Source organism: Mustela nigripes, chromosome 17 (genome assembly GCF_022355385.1).
Source record: "Mustela nigripes isolate SB6536 chromosome 17, MUSNIG.SB6536, whole genome shotgun sequence".
NCBI classification, from domain to species: Eukaryota; Metazoa; Chordata; class Mammalia; order Carnivora; family Mustelidae; genus Mustela; species Mustela nigripes.
This window is the reverse complement of record NC_081573.1, coordinates 10,605,178-10,621,783: the sequence shown is the minus strand read 5'-3', so window position 1 is coordinate 10,621,783 and position 16,606 is coordinate 10,605,178. Positions and strand designations below refer to the sequence as shown.

At 58.5% G+C, this 16,606-nt stretch overlaps 1 protein-coding gene across 2 annotated transcripts; it reads right to left on the bottom strand.

The window, feature by feature from the left end:
• Positions 1 to 398: 398 nt before the first annotated feature.
• Positions 399 to 16,448, bottom strand: U2AF2 (U2 small nuclear RNA auxiliary factor 2). Of its 2 annotated transcripts, none has more exons than XM_059383040.1 (12): positions 16,363 to 16,448; positions 13,032 to 13,167; positions 12,257 to 12,301; positions 11,855 to 11,958; positions 11,403 to 11,554; positions 10,007 to 10,123; positions 9,737 to 9,875; positions 5,244 to 5,323; positions 5,039 to 5,161; positions 4,665 to 4,763; positions 4,185 to 4,433; positions 399 to 1,153 (listed from the first exon to the last, which is right to left on the bottom strand). In XM_059383040.1, the coding sequence occupies exons 1-12, from the start codon at positions 16,409 to 16,411 to the stop codon at positions 1,019 to 1,021; spliced, it is 1,428 nt and encodes a 475-aa protein (XP_059239023.1). In that variant the 5' UTR covers positions 16,412 to 16,448; the 3' UTR covers positions 399 to 1,018. The 2 variants fall into 2 exon arrangements, with proteins under 2 accessions (XP_059239023.1, XP_059239025.1); XM_059383042.1 differs by having other exon boundaries at positions 4,677 to 4,763.
• Positions 16,449 to 16,606: the final 158 nt, after the last annotated feature.

The window sequence follows — 16,606 nt, the reverse complement described above, 5'->3', positions numbered from 1 at the left end:
CCGGCGCGCGGGCGCCGCCGTGAGGTCCCGAGGGACAGGCGCGGACAAGTACAAATGGCCTCAGCGGGGCGGGCCGGCAAGCGCGGCTGAGGCAGGCGGGGAAGGTACCGCGTCGTCGCCAGCTCGCGCGGCCACTCCGCCCCCAGCACTCCACGACGTCCGAGAGAACTCCCCCTCTCTCGTGGGGCAGGAGGAAGCGGCCGGCAGCCGCCCCCTCCGCGCAGCGACGCCACCCCCCCCCCCCCCCGCGCGCGCCGAGCTGGCGGCCACGCTGGCGGGGTGTGCCCTGTGGGGCGCGCCAAGGACGCCCGGGCCAGAGGTCAGAGCGGTGGGGCTCCGCGGAACGGGAGTGGTGGGGGGCGGTGGGGGTTACACACACCGGACACAGAGCAGCTCCGTAAAGTAAAATACAACAAAATGTTTAATGAGCAAATTCGTCTTAGCAAATATGAAACTGCCACAGAGAGAAGAGGGATGGGGCCACGGGGCTGGGGCGCAGGTCAGGGAGACTAAAGAGGAGAGTCAACTACGTAAGAAACCAGGGAGGGCTTGGGGACCAGAGGCCAGGAGGACGGGAGCTGTGGTCCTGGAAAGGGAGAAGGCAGGGCACCGGGCGGACAACAAAATTCAAAATAGTTTGGCCATAAAATATAAACACACTATGTTTCTACAGTGGGGAAAAGGAGGAATTGGGGAGAAGGGAGAAGAGAGGCTGTTCTGGGGAGGGGCTGTGGGGGTCCTACCCCGCCCTGCTGTGCACCCCCTCCCCACCCCGACCCCTTCCCTCTGTCTGTGGGTGCATGTGTCTGTATGGGCCTGTGCGCACACTTCCCCCATTGCCCTCCCCACCCCTACCCCCACCCCACCCCACCCCACCCCCAATTGCTGCCATTCCAGTTGCTGCCGGCTGTCATTCGGCTGTCACTCCTCTGCCCATCTTCTTCAGAGGGGGAAAAGAGGGGGGGCGGGAGGGGGAGAAGCCCCCAACCAGCCCTGCCCCCACCCTCCCCCTCCACCTCTACCAGAAGTCCCGGCGGTGGTAAGAATCGGGGTCACAGTATTTTGTGACAACCACTCTGTTGGCGAACTTGCGCCCCGTCAGGCCCTGCATGGCTTTCTGGCAGTCAAACACAGAGGTGAACTCCACGAAGATCTGCGAGAATAAAAGACAGGTTGTGAAGGCAAGGTGGTCTCAGCCCCCAAGGATAAACCAGCTCAGCCACAGCAACCAGCCACCATCTCCCCAGAAATCTGCAGGGGAGGGAGGGAGGGAAAGGGCCTTGCTGCAGGTCTGGGAGAATTGACCCAAATGTCCCCCAGAACCCAGGGTCAAAGAACAAGAGTGTATAGAGCAGAGCCACATGGAACAGCAGCAAGCTCCCCAAAGAAAGAGGGGCACCTGTGTTCAGTGTCTCCCCTGTGCCACACACCTTGCTGGGCTTTCCCGAAGGGCTGTGTTCTCCCCAGAAGACAGATAAAGAAGTTTAAAAAAAAAAAAAAAACCCGGGGGGCAGAGGGGTGACGCTCCTGGGTGGCTCCATTGGTTGGGCCACTCCCTTTGGCTCAGGTCATGATCCTGGAGTCCCAGGATCGAGTCCCTCATCAGGCTACCAGCTCCATGGGGAGTCCACTTCTCCCTCTGAATTTCTCCCCTCTCATGCTCTCTCTCTCAAATAAATAAAATCTTTAAAAAAAAAAAAAAATGACCTTGTGAAGTTTCTCATTTGTTTTAACCACCAGTTTACAAGGGAGTGAGCTAGGGGGAAGATAATACCGACCTAATTCACAACACGGGACTTCTTTAAGACAAATGCCCCGATGCTTCAACAAAATGCCTTGCCAAAAAACAGAGCATTATGTGCAACTGTTAAGTTTTAAGAACATTCTGAATAAAATTGCATGGACCCTTGTTTGGATGCTTAAACCAAGTTTTTATAAAGACACGTGAGACAGGGAAATCTGAACACAAATTTAAGTAAATCCTAAGAATAATTTTGTTACTGTAATAATGATACTGTAGTTTCATTATGATTATTTAGAAGTTAACTGTTGAAAGTTTAAAGCAGTAGTTCTCAACCAGCACAAATGTGTCCCGAAGCAATATTTTGCAACATCTGGAGATGTTTTCGGCTGTCCACAGGAAGGGGATATTAGTGCTGCCATGCAGGAGGAGCCACCATCTACCGGGAGGAGGCCAGGAATGGGGCTACACATCCAAACGTACATGGCACAGTCCTCAAAGCAAGACTTACCAGGCACCAAGTTATCTGTAGCTCAGACATTAGAGAAATATACTTGACTACTACAGGTAAAATATAGGAAATATGCTTTAAACTATTTCAGGAAAAAAAGTTGGGAAGCTAAATACAGAAATAAAGAATGACAAGCTACAGTTAAATTGAAGCTGGGTGATGAGGCACTAGGATATATAAATACTATAACAGAATGGAAGTGACCCACAGTACTAGGTCACTACATTACTTGTACTTTCATGTACATTTGAAAAGAATGACAAAGTCTAAAAACAAAAGATAATCCCAGACACCAGGCAGGTCTACCCGTTCATCCTTCCCACAAATACTGACTCAGTCCCTCAGGAGCCAGGCTCCATCCCAACACCCATGACAGCACAGAGTGTAACTAACATGCCAGGTATGGGGGCTTCCACCACACCATACCAATGAGGACTGGGCAGGAGAAGTGGGGGGAATGCTGCCCATCATCCCCCCAACACTGCTCCCAATCCTGTCCCTTGGCCCCTGACACTCACTCTACTGCTCCCTGGGCAAGCTCATGCAGCTGACACCAGAACAGGAACAGTGTGTTGAAGACGCCTCCGTTTCTATCAGACCTCAGGCCCGCAACACAGTTCTGTCCAGCTCACTGCTTCATACATCTCTGCCGAGGTGTCTCAGGACCTCAGACTGCCCGCAAACACTGTTCCCCAACACTGACCCCCACCCCCAAACCTGCTCATCTCCCTTGCTTCTCACCTGCCATTTCCACCCAGTCACCTAAGCCGGGAGTCAGAGCAGCTTACTCGACTCCTATTCCTCTGGCTCCAGCACACCCCAGTCAACCACCAGGATCGGAGTGTTTACAGGTACTGGGCCTCAAATCCACAGACTTCACTCCACCCTCTGGCTGCGACTTTCTCTCAGGGTCACCATCTTCCAACTGGCTGACCACAAGCTGTCAGCTCGAGAAGCTCGAGAGAGCACACCTCCAGCACCTCTGCCCCCTCTGCGTTCCCGCCTGCAGAACCCACTGCTGGGGGCTGGAGCGTAAGCAGCTGCCTAGCATCCCTGACTGCATTTACCTGGTTACGAGACCTCTCTTCATGTCAGGCAACCACCACACTCCACACCTCCCAAAGGCTTCCTTCTCACTCCAGGAACACCCAACATTTTTCTAGGACCCAGAGAGGCTGACAAGACGTGCTGTACTGGGCCCCAGCTCCCAACCTCAGACCTCCCCTCCCACCACTCTCTGCTTAGACTACACGTGCCTTGCCGCTGTCCCCACATACACTGGGCTCCTACCCCAGGGCATCTACATTCACTGGACTCCCTGCTCAAGACCCTACCTGCCTGCTGGGATGATCTGGTGTCATTCGGGCCTACTAACGCCACCTCCTGACCTTACCTTCCTGTCTAAGAGCATCAGAGTAATTCTCCCTTCCCAGCTGCTACCTGAGGTAGCATACACGCTGTCTCTGACAAGGCAGGCCCCAGGACTTCCCTGCTTAAAGGCCTGAATCACTAGCTGTGTGGTTAGATGACCTAAGTCCCACCCCCACCCTCTGCCCCAGAAGGGTTCGAAGTGCTTACAACCTGGCACAGTGCCAGAAGCGACATGACTCAGTGGCCTGGGAAACCAGACTGCAAGAATTTGAGCTCTGACCCTGTGGCCTGAATGCTGTAAAGGTCCAGAGGGGCCACAAAGATAAGCTTAGTGAGCACCTGGCCAACAGGAGATATAAGTGGGTCTGCTGCTACCATGACTATTTTTAGCACTTTTCTCCCCATTGCACAGACAAAACCAAACCACCTGCGTAAGGGGCATGACCAAGTCCAGCAGTTGCAGGGCCACGCTCTGGGGAGCCCCACACCCATCTGGGGTGTAGCAGTATCGTACACTTGTGGACAAGGGGGAGGGGGCGGGGCGCAGGCACCCATGCACACCTTTCCGCAGCCGGGCACTTCGACGCCATCCACAGGCCGGGGGATCTCAATGGACTTGACGAGCCCGTACTTGCTGCACTCGTCCCGCACGTCCTCCACAATCTCCTCATACTCCTCGTCGTCCAGCAGCTCCTCGGGCAGCACCATGTTCATGAGGCACAGCACCTCAGTTGGGTGGCCGCCCATCTGCACCTGGGAGCTCATGAGGCCCGGCACTTGCAGGGTCACAGGGGTCTGGTTGATAGTGCTCTGTGGGGAACCGGGGGGGGGGGGGGGGGGAGAGGACTGTCATGGCCAGGGCCACACAGCACCCCCAGAGGCCTACCCAGAGAAAACCCCGCACCCTGCCCCTGAAGGCCCATGTGTCCACTGTCAGTGTGGCCCAAGAAGCCAGAGTCACAACTTACAGGGACCTGCTCCCAGCCCCTCCCAGTCCTCCCCACCCCCAGGTGTCCCTCTAGCCAATGGAAGATGACGTGCCGGGGGGCTCACCAGCGTGGCATTCTTGGCTCCCACACTTGCCCTCTGGACGAGCAGTTTCTTATCCCCCAGCTGCATCCCATTCAGCCCCGCGATGGCCTGTGTATGGAGGATGGGGCAAGGGGGCGCAGTGAAGAGGTGTGGGTCAGGGGCCAGGCGCCTGACACCTCCCTCCAAGCCCCAATAGCCCAGAGCTGGGCATTGGTGGGGAGAGCCTGGAAAGAGCTGGAACCGAGGGAAAGGGGCCGAGTCCCCCGGCAGGACCCTGCTGCAGGCTGGCCTCCTCCCTCCCACCCCGAGGAAAGCCCTCAGTGCGGACGCAGAGCAGGGTGAGGCAAGGGTGGAGGCAGCAGGGCCAGGGACCCGGGGCTCACCTGATCTGTAACGTTGATGTCCACGTACTCACAGAAGGCGTAGCCCTTGGAGAGCCCCGTAGCACTGTCCTTAACCAGGTTGAAGGCCTTGAGAGGCCCGAATGAGGTCAGCAGCTCTTTCACCTGCGGCGGGGCCGCAACTCCATGAGGGCTGGTTTGGGCAAAGACTGGGAGGGGAGAAGCCAGGAGGAGGCAAGGGGTCTACCTGGTCATCGTTCAGGTAATTGGGTAAGCCCCCGATGAACAGCTTGTGGGCAGAGTCGGGGACCACCGTGGACACAACTCCTGGGGAAAAAGGGGAGTAGACAGGCTTTGGTTTCCAGCACGAGGTCTCTCCCCAAGAGCCCCGGGGCGAGCGCACAGGGATAGGCCCGTTATGCCTGCCGTGACAGCAACAGGCCAGCATTCCACCATCCACTCACCTGCCCTAGCCACAGAGGCCCAGCAAATATTGTCTCGCAAACCCCCCAGATCAAGACTCACACTAGCAACTTTCCGCCACACTGTGACAGACCAGCGTGCACAGCAGCAAAAGTCCCCGCTCAGCAGCCACAAAGACACAAACTCACACCCAAACCTGCCAACTATAGCAGCTCGTGTGGGCTTGCACCCTCCTCCCTTTGAGGCGTCAGGATGACAACTTCCCGCCCCTCCCCAATCAGCCAGACCCCAACTCCAAGCCCTTTCCTCCCACCTGATGTTTACATCAGCCCTCCCAGTGGGACTCGTGGCCCTTTCCTCTATGGTCCTGTACCTTTTGCAACTACAAGCAAGACCTTCTCTGTCCTCTTGTGTGTGAAATCAGAAAGGCCTGAGGCTTCAGGTCCGGGAGGGCAGAGACATGCCTGATTCCCACAGACCCGTGACTAGAGAGACCAGCGAGGATATCACAGGGGGCTCGTGTCCACAAAGCGCTTTTAATGACCACTATGTGTCCACCCCCATCATGCCATCTCCACTCAACTTTGGATTCAGACACAAGTGCCTCCCAGGTGGCTCAACCCTTTGGTCCCACCAGCTTCAATTCCTGGAGGCTTCCTATGAGCTGTGAGCGACCCAAGCTCCAGCTGGCTGTCTGGGCTCTGTGTTAGAGAAAAACCTCAGCCACCCAGCCCAACCAGCCCCAGACTTTCCAACGGCAGCATGGCCTTGCCCACCTCAGCAGTCCACACCGCCCGCCCTCCCCATCTCCTCCTGTCGTAGGGAGGAACAGGTGAGATGGAGGATGGGAGAAAGCACCAGACACTGAGTCACTGGACTCGAAGAAGGGTGCCCCCTCCTCTCCTACCACTACGCCAGCCACCTGAACAACCAGAGCCGAGCCATGTCAGGGTGGGGCCGTGGGGATGCAGACCACGGAGGCCCCATGTGTCCAAGGCAGGACGAGCAGAGGCCCCAGGCCAGACACTACAGGCAGACTCCCTGGATCCACTGCCTCAGTGCCCCCCAGGGCCTCACCCATGGTAAGACAGCACAAACTAAGGCAGAGAAAGGAAGCTCTACCCAGGATCCACACACGCAGGAAAAGCCATCCCTAGAGCCCCTGTGACCTATGACTCCACAGGCAGTTCTTGCCGCGCTGAGGCACCATCACTCTGAGCACCAGCAGACGAGGCTGGGGCGCATGTCCAGGGGTGCCAGAAGAGGAGGAGCAGCGCCACATGCACCTCGGCAGGCTCATACCCGCTGGTCGTGCACCCCAGGGAAGGATATGGTGCTGAGGGCGCCAGGGTTGGGCTCCCTGGGTTCCAACCTGGGGAGCAGCCCCAAGTGAGGCTCCCCTGGGCCTCACCGTTCTCGTCCATGCAACAAGAAGAGTCCTGCCTGCGACAGAGAACGCAAACCACCCACAGGGAGTACGCACCCGAAACGGGGGCCTGAGGCCAGGCCGGCACCAGAGAGAAGGGAGGACCACAGTGACCCTGAGGGCGAGACAGTTTTGAAGCCAGGACAACAACACACAAGGTCATACAAACAGAAAAGGGGGATACAAACCAGCCCCGGTGCCCAAACATCAAGCCCCTGGGCAACCTCCTCTCCGAACACAACAGGGGGGCTCCTCACTGACCTCAAACCTACGGTCTCCGGAGAGCCACCCGGCACACGCCTATCATCCTCTCTCTGGAGGGCCACCCAGCGCACACCAACTGAGCAATCTCTTGTACCTGGAATGTCACTTCCTCCTACCGTGCACACACCACTGGACCTGGCCGAGACCTCCACTAAGAGAGTGGGACTTGGCCCTGCACTGAGCAGGGAGCCTGGCTTGGCAGGGGCGGGTGGTCAGGGCTGAGCTGAATTCACATCCTGAATGGCTATTCGGCTTTCCTGCCTCCAAAGCACCTCCCGCACTCCATGTTCTCCCCATCAAGGTTTCCCTCTGGTCTTAAGAGGAGGACCAGGATCCCATTGTCACTCCCGAATAACTAGGCCTGTCTTCGGTGGGAACGAATGTTTAAGGTTTCACGACTCCAGTGGATACGAGCTTAGTCTTAGTTCGACATGCTTCCATCAAGGTCAAGAAGTCGCCTTCTGGGTTCCTGATTTGTTCCTCTCCCAACCAAAAATGTCAGCTGAATTTCATCACATGGTTTTCCCCCGTTAAGCTCTTTATATAACAAAACTGTTTTTATAAGTGAAAATTAGAGATCAGAACACAAACTTTACTATACAGAAACACCAACCAGAAAACGCTTATTAACCTAAAGACCAGATCCCACCTACTGCCATTTCCGGCCACACTCCCAGAACTGAGCATGCCCGCCTGGGCACTGGGACTGTAGACCCTCGGGCTCTCTGGGCGGACAAATCCCAAAGCAAGAACAGTAAGCAATCTTTCAGCAGCTTCATCACACCAACAGCCCCTCTAGAAAGGGGCCCATGACTCTGTGAAGACCATCCCAAGCAGCTGTCTCCGGGTCTAATGGTGGCCTTGCCATGCTTTCCTCCAGAGTAAAATGGGAACCCGGTGTCCACACAGTGGCCAGCACGCTGATCACTAAAGTGCTGAGCGGTGAACTTTTTGTTTTGGCCCACAGGGTCTCTGTCCCTCAAACTGGCCACCACTGCCCCTGAAACAGGCCAGAGACAGGCAACGGGCTGGGCTCTACTAACTAATCTTTACTTCAGAACAAGGCAGGGGGTGCCTGGTTCAGTCACTGGACCATGTGCCTCATGCTCGGGTTCGGGAGTTCGAGCCCCAGGCTGGACGTGGAGCCTATTCAGAAAAAGAAGGCAGTAAGCTGCATCTGGCCCCCCAGCTGTCGCTCACTGACCTTGTACTACAGGCTGTCACAAAAATAAAGTAAGACACAGAGCCCACTGGGGAAAGCACCTGACAGTAAGTTCAGCGAGCGGACAGGCTCCTTACACGATCCACCGTGACTGGAACGCACTAAATTCCCTGAGCAAAGGGGCGCCTGGGGAGCCTCGTCAGCTGGCTGCTTGACTCTTGCTTTCAGCTCAGGTCACGAGCTAGCCGTCGTGGGACTGAGCCGACAACAGGCTCTGCACTCAGAGCATGGTCTGCTCCAGGTTTTCTGCCCCCCCCCCCCCACTCTAAAAGAAAATCTCTAAAAAGTTTACTCTGCACAAAAGAAGGTTCCATGGCTTCCTCTGGGACAAGGTCCCACAGATGCCAACCCACAGAATGTCACCACGCCATGTGCTTAAAGCACGTCAGTGCATAGGACACTGCAGTCACGTGGAACCCCGGAATTCCACGGAACCTACCAAGTGATTACGGCAGAAGACACCAGCAATGAGCCAGCGAACCAGCACCCAGTCCTGATGTGCCAACCTCTCTGTGCCTCCACATCCCCTGCTTTGCCAGAAGTGGGCTTGGTTTCTAAAAGGTGTCCTTCAGGCCGAAGCCTCAGCCCGCTGAATCCCATGTACCACTACTTCCTCCTCACCAAGCCCAGAGCACTGGTGCTCACCCACCTCTCCCGGAAGAATTCCAAGGGCCTGAACCCCAGGACCCCCCCAGCTCCACTACAGCACAGGCTCCTCCAAGCCCACTTTGGTCCCTGCACCCCAGCACGGCCACACCCACCTCACCACAAGGGACGGTGACTAGCCTGCAGGTTTAGCCAGGCAGGCAGGCCATTTTTGCACAGCCTGCAAGGTTTTCTAAGGGCTACTATACGACATGTGATGAGACAAGAATTGGGAAAGCCAGTACCCGTAAAGGACAAGGCCGTCCCCATTCACTCAGGGATCAGAAGGCTGCGTGTGGGCTGCCACATCACAACAGGACAACTGGGACCCAGATGGCATGACCCACAAAACCAAAGGTATCTACTGTCTGACCCTTTGCAAGAAAAACTCTCCGAGCCCAGGTCTGCTATGCTCTCCGCTGACCCAGAATACTACTCGACACGGCTATGAGAAACGGCCCAAAGCTCAAGTTAAGAGAAACCCCAAGACCAGAAAAATAAACAACTATCCACCTGCCGTCCCCACACTGGGAGCCTGACAGCTTGTACTCACGCTGACTGCCAAAGTCCCAGAACGAGAATGACAGTCAGGCTACAAACCCTTCACCTCCCTCAACATGTCCCCCAGCCACTGTGCAACCCCAAGCGAGAATGCCCAGCTCCAGAGGTTTGGGGAAATGGGTGAGAAGCACTCACACCATTTCCCAAGTTATCTCCAACTGGGCCAGAGACAGAAGGGAGGGACAAAGCCCCAACTCACCAGGCACATAGACAGAGGGATTCTCTGACATGCCAGGCAGGGGCTGGTAGTCGTGAGGCCTGCGGATCTTCAGCGACTGGCCCTGGAAGATGATGCCGTCAAACGCCATAGCCTGGGTGGTCTCATCCACTGAGCGGAACTGAAAGAGTAGCAGGTGGTGAGGGTCAGGGAGCCCAGTGGACAACAGCCCGAGGAGACAGGGGCTGCTGGAGAGGTGGTGCTGCCGGGAGGAACACACACTTTCCTGACCCCACCATGCACCCGGCTCACCTCCAAGAAGGCAAAGTTCTTGTCTTGGTTAATCTGCACAGCCAAGACGGGGTTGCCAGGGGCCTGGGTCAGCCCCCCAAGGCGCATCTGGGCATTGAAGAAGTCCATCATGGCCTCCTGCAGAGGGAATAGGAGACAGGGGGGGGCGGGGGGAGGGAGGTGGAGAGAGGAGGGGAGGGTGAGAGAGGGAGACACAGAGGGGTTTGGGGGTGAGGGGAAGGGAGGGGCCAGGGAAGGGTGGAAGAAGGGAGGGAACAGTGGAATAGGGATGGGGGCAAAGAGATCAATAGTAGGAACAAAGGCAGGAAAAATGAGAGAAAATAGGGAAGGAAGGAGGCAGTAGCGAAAGACAGCCAGGGGCCAGAATTGTGGGGAGGGCCACGGGGGCCCCAGAGAAGAGACGTCGTTCAAGAAAAACACATGGAAACAGGGACAACAGGAAAAAAAAAAAAAAGGATCAAATAGAAAACGAGTAGATTGAATGAGAGAGAAAAAGCATCCAATGGCAATAAGAGGAAAGTGGTAAGAAAGCAGCAAAGAAAGAGCAGGCAGAAACACAGAACACCAAGTCAGAGAGAAAGAGGAGCAAAGGGACAGGGAGGGTGGAGGGAAGGAAGGTGGGGTGAGGCAGGGTGGGCGGGAGGGGAGGAGAAAAGAGTGATGTGGCGGGATCTGGCCCTGGAGTCCGGGGGCTGCTTTATCAAACGTAGCAAAGTGCAGGTTGAGAAAGTCAGAATGGACCTTACTTGCCTTCGACGACGGTAGCAAACTTTTTGTTGCTACGAGGGATCTCAGCCCCACAATATTTCACTTTAAAGAGAAATGGAAACAACTCTTTGATCTCGGGATTCTCGGGGTGCCACGGGAAGGGGTTGGGGAGAGGGGAGGGGAGAGGAGAGGTGGGGAAGGTTGGGGAGGTCAGGGCCATCAAAAACAAAAGAGCAGCGACCACGGGAGGGACGTAGGGAAAGGACGGGGAACAGGCGGCAGAAAACCAGAAGTGTGTCAGAGAAATCTGAGGGGAGCGTGCGTCTGTGTGTGTGTATGTCTGTGTGTCAGCCTGCGCGCGCGTGCGAGTCTCCCTCTCTGTCTCTCTCGATACGGATTCATGGATTTTCGTAGGTTCGTTATGTGTGTGCTTGATCCCTGGGTTGTTGGAGGAGGTTGGGAAAGGGGAGACGGGAGAGGGGAAGAGGGAGGGAGGGAGAGGGCCACCCCCAGCCCGGCCCCTGGCTGGCTCAACTCCATCGGTCCGTCTGGGAGGGGGCCGGGGGGCCTTGCAGGAGCAGAGTCTGACCCGTGCAGGTTGAGGGAGGGAAGGGAGGGAAAGGGAGGAATGGGGGGGGAGGATGGGGGAGAGGGTAGGGGCAGGGAAAAGGCAGGGGACGGGCAGTACCTCAGTGATGCCAAAGGGGATGTTGCCCACGTAGAGGCGCCGGGCCTGTCTGGTCATCTGGCTCCCGACCACGGGCACGGGCGTCGGGGTCACAGCCAGGCCATCAGGGGTCATGGTGGGGAGAAGGGCAGTGGCTGGAATCTGACCCGCAGCTTCAAGAAAGGTAGAACAGGATTATCCTCTACACCCCTGACCCGGTTTAGGGACCACCCAATGTACACCCTGAGAGCCACAGGAGGGCAGCTCCCCAAGGACCAGCCCAATGGGAGGCTCAACCCCACTCCGCCAAGGGAGTCTCCCAGTATCTCCTCTGTGGTGGTCTAAAAGGCAGAAACCAGGAGGCCCAGGACACAAAACTTACCCTGGCCCCCCGCCCGGCCCCCACCACCAGATCAGAGTCTGCCCCTCAGGCACCCAGCACACTCAGCCCATCACCTACTGAGATGTGGTACCTTGCATGGCCTTGTACTGCATGGGAGTGATGTGCTCAAAGCCAGGTGGCGGGACATCCCAGTATTTACGGACCTTCTTCTTCTTCTCGTGGCGGGGGGAGCGACTGGGAAGGGGGGAGGGGAGAGCGGGGCAGGACAACCTCAGTCTGACCAAAGGTGGGCCTGCGAGCACCCCAGGCTCCCCTCAGCTCCCCACCAGGAGTGCAGCGCTCTCCAGGAGGGAGAGGATCTGGGTCAGGGCCGCACCCAGGCCTGGGGGAGGGTGCTGGTTTCAAGGCCAGTGGAATCTCCTCCCCAGTACTTGGGCTGGGGCTGGCTGAGGACAGGGAAGGGTGCACGGGGGCAGGGGAGGGGACAAAGGGAGTGGACATCGGGGTGGAAGGGGCAGGAAGAGAAGCTCACATCAATCCACCGTGCTCCTCTTTAGCGCCTCTGGTCAAAGGTTTGCTGGGGGGTGGGAGGGAAAGGTATAGGGAAGGGTGACTGGGGACCCTCGTCTTCCCCACACGCCACACCTCCCCAAGGGCTCAGAGCCCCAGGGCTGGGGCCAGCAGGCCCCCTTGGCCCTGCCATGCCCCCCAAACTCCCCCACCCCAGGAAAGAGGGACTGAGGAAGGGCAAAAAGGCCACATGGACCACTTTCTACTTGGAGAAACTGAGGTGGAAGGAGGCAGGAGAACTTCCACCTACCCCACCCTTCCTCACCTAAAGGGACAGAAAACACAGAGCAGTCTACGAGGAAGAAGCGTTAGAAGAGCAGAGAACAGGCAGGGGTCAGAGATGCTGCCGCACTTCAAGAACCACCTCTTCCCAGGAGGCAAAGCTCAGGACCCAGCAGACGATCCCACACAGAACCAGACAGACAGTGGGAAAAAGAAACCAGCCCTGAGTGACAGAGACTGGGACAGGGTCACGAAGGAAGAAAGAATCAAGTGCCCTGACTCCACACTCAACTCCAAGATAAAGAAGCTACTGTCCTCGCCAACACACCAGAAACTGAAGGAAACTCCAGAAACAGGAAAAAAAAAACCTAGAACTCAGGCAAGGAACAGACCCCTCCCTCAGGTACAGAGAAAAGCCAGAATCCCAGGCACACAAGGTTTGAGCGCACCAACACCCCATTCCCAGGCCAGCCCACCCCACCTGTGCCCAGCCAGGAGTCCCCAAGCCCTAGTACCTTCGTCGCCGCCTGTCCCGGGAGGCGCTCCGCTGGTCCCGGTTGCGCCGGTCCCGACTCCGGCTCCGGCGCTTGCGGTCCCGGCTCCGAGAGCGGCTGTGGCTACGCTTCCGGTGCCGGTTCTCCTTGTCCCGCTCTGGCCCAGGGGGAGGGGGAGGAGAATGAGCTGAGGGAGGACACGGCCCAGCCCACCCACTCACTGGTGGCTAAGCCCCGAGCCCCAGGGAGGCCACCCCCAAGGGGAAGGGACTCAGTGGAGGAGGGCAGACAACAGGCTTCCTGGGTCCACAAGCCAGTCCAGGGACCCTGGGGGACCAAGGGCACGGGAGCTGGTTACCTGAGGGGACAGGGCCTGGAAACGCCCCCGGGGTGTAAGATACCTGAGGCTGCTCAGGAGGAGCTGGGGAGCCAGAGAAGACAGAGGAGGCTGGCTCCTGGTCCCCCTCGAGGGCTGAGGGGCCTGACCCCAGGGTCGTCCCTGAGAGGGGCAGGGCTAGAGGCTGGGGAATCAAGAGACCCAATGATGTTTTCCTGAATGAAGGAAACTGGCGACCCCTCAGGAAAGACCTCCTCAACCAGCTGGCACCCACAGCCCCACCATCAGGCCCCGGGGTCAGCTGCCAGGCAGGATCTGACATCCCCAGGAAGCCAGGACACCTGACGGTCCCTTCCCAACCAGGTGAAGAATGCAGGATGCCCTCCTCTAGGGACATGCCCCTTTCTGATCCTGGGCTACAGAGGAGGTACCTGGCCCCACCTCAGGAGCGGGGGGAGGAGCGTGCCCTAGCCCCCGCCCTCACAGGCTGGTATCCCAAACCACCCCATCCTGCCCACCCTCCCCCAAAGCCAGGGACTGGGGTCCAGGCCCCAGTTGGCTCCCTCAACCCCCTCAATGGCCTTGGGGTGGCAACTCAGAATGGAGCACAGCCAGGCCCATAAAAACACAGAAGCCTCCGCTCAAAGACCTCTCACCCCAGGAAGGAGGTACGGACCAACCCACCAGCACCGAGTCCCAGTGCATTTCCTTATTCTTTGGTTCGAAGTCACCCCAACTCCTCCACTACCACGCGTCCATGGACAAAAGCAGGGAGATGCAGTAAGGACAAGGTGGTGGCCTTTAGCCCCCTTGTTACTACCTCATCCTGTTTCCTGAGACTTCCTGTGTGAACTTTCTATAAATAAAGCTCAATTCCAGAACCACTAAAACTCAAGATAAACAAGCACCTCAGAAAGAGAAAAACCAGAGCAGCAGACAAAAGAATGCTCCTAAAACCCATCTATACTGAGTAGCCCCACTTGCCCTCAGCCCTTCCTGTGCAGAAAAAACATTTCAACCCAAATAACATAAAGAGACCGGGGCCAACACGACAGTGTGCCCGGAAAGTGCACCCTGAAACGTTATCAAGTATGGTTAGGCACCTGGACACACTCCTTAACTCAGGATACGCAAAACCCTCAAGGGTCTGCCTAAAGCTGCCAGTAATGATGCTAGTATCCCTACCAAGTTAGGAAAACGAAAGCTGAACTGGTCCTAACCACGGTTGGGGTGCAGCAGGAACAGACCAACCCGCATGGCACCAGACATGCAGCAGCTGCGGCCTGGAGCTGCGGGCCTCTGGCTCCACACTGGTAAATGAGCAGGCTCTGAGCCCCAAGAACTCTCCCTGAGGCGAGGGTCTGAGATGGACACACAGCCAGAGGGACGGCAGAGGAAGCAGAGATGCCCGCTGGATGCCTGCCACCAGAGAAGGAAATTCACTCTCAAGATAAACGTCTTGACACACGTGCCCCAGGCATGGGCTGAAGCTAGAGGCTGGCCCCCAGAGGGGAGGATCGGCAGGCAGAGCGACACGTGCACAGAGCTTCCCGCCTCCCCACACAACACAGCTCCACCAACCGCACTCAGGCTGGGGCTCAGGGCTGGCCCCCCAGTGCCGCAGAGAAGCCAGGAGTGGGAAAGAAAGGTCTCCAGCAGTACCGGCCGGCAGCCCGGCCTCCCACCGGCCAGATGCAGGGAGGACTGCAGCCTTTCTGCCTCCTGACGATAGGAAATCACGCAAACACAGCCAAACCTCCTTGAAACAAAGGTCCCGTGGGCCCACGCGGTGAGGATGCGGCCCGACGACACTTGCAAAGCACCTCTCGGCGCCGGCGCCACCTCCACGAAGACGGGCCTCTCCGCTTTGGAATGCGACAGCGCACAAAGGACAGTTTCACAAAAACCACGCCGCTTATCAAGCCCTTAGCGTATACCGAACACCACGGCACGCGCGCCTCTCCGTGTTCCCCGCGTGACCCGGGCTCTGCCCGGGACCAGCTGAGGTCCGCGGAAGTGCTGAACCCCGAGCCTGCCTCCTCGCGCAGAGCAAACACATCGGCTCCGCCTCGCGCGCTCCTAAGACAGCCACCGGCTCAGCAAACAGCCCAGCGCGGGGCGCGCGCCCAGATCACTAGCACTATGGCCCTCCTCGATGCCGCAAACGCAGGGCCGCGACACCCACACAGGGGTCTCGGGAAGCACGGCAGCCAGCGCACGGACGCTCGAGCAGGGTCTCTTCCTGGCCGCCCGTACCCGCACACGGACCGCAGCAGCGTGCACCTCCTGCCCTGGTGCTGACACCCCGCAATCCCCACGCCCCTCGTCCCACACCGCGCGGCACAACACGGCAAGGACCGCGTCCACGCGCCCCACCATGGGGACCAAACGAGCAGCCAACACTCCACGCCGCGGGCGCCGGGACGGCCCCACTCCTGCGCCCCAAGGACGCACGCGGGTCCTCTCCCATGAGGGACACCGCCGCAGCCCGCCGCCTCGGAGCGGGGGGCGGGGCAGACCCGCGCCCACGTGAAGGGGGCTCTCAACCGCCATTTTGGGACAAAAGGGGCGTGGAGACCCGGGCCGCGGGCCCGGCCGGAAGCGGAAGTGCCGGGGCAGCGGGAAAGAAAGGAAGCACCACGGGATCGATACACAGAAACCCTGTTTTCAGAGTATTTTAAAAAGGAAAAAAAAAAAAAGAGGGTGGCGAGTACGCGAGGAAACTCCCAGCTAGCCCGCGGGTCCGCGCCGCCTCCGCCGCGGACCACGTGGGGCGCAGACCGGAGCGCGCCGCGCATGCGTCCGGGACCCGCGCCCGCCGCCCCCTCCCCTCCCTTCCCCTCCCGCGCGCGGCGGCACGCCGGGTAGTCACGTGAGCGAGGCGCGCGCAGCGGAGCGGTGGGGGGGGCGCCGCGCGGCCCTGAAAGGAGGGGGAAAGAGAGGAGTAAAATGGCGCGGGACAAGGAGAGGCCAGGAGCCACGCCGCCCGCCGCCCCACGCCCCCGGCGCCCTTACCTTGCTTATTCTCGTTGAGCTGCCGCTCGAACTCGTCGAAGTCCGACATGCTGAGGCGGCCGCGTAAGGGCCTGTGCAGCTCTGGCCTCGCCTTGCCGCCCGCCCGCTCCGGCCGCTTCGGCTACTTCCGCCGCTCGCTTCGGCTACTTCCGGCCGTCGCCGGCGCTCCGCCGCCTCCTACCTAATCAAGCCCGGGACGCCCGCCCCGCCCCGCCCCGGCTCCGCCCCTCTCCCCGCCCTCCCG

What these genes read in the sequence shown, in the direction of transcription:
- U2AF2 (XM_059383040.1), bottom strand. Translation starts at nt 16,411, where the DNA reads ATGTCGGACTTCGACGAGTTCGAGCGGCAGCTCAACGAGAATAAGCAA. An exon ending in GAGGAGCACGGTGGATTGAT is followed by an intron (nt 11,959 to 12,256) that starts GTGAGCTTCTCT and finishes CCCCCTTCCCAG; the next exon opens with TCGCTCCCCCCGCCACGAGA. An exon ending in ATTACCTGAACGATGACCAG is followed by an intron (nt 5,162 to 5,243) that starts GTAGACCCCTTG and finishes GCCCCGCCGCAG; the next exon opens with GTGAAAGAGCTGCTGACCTC.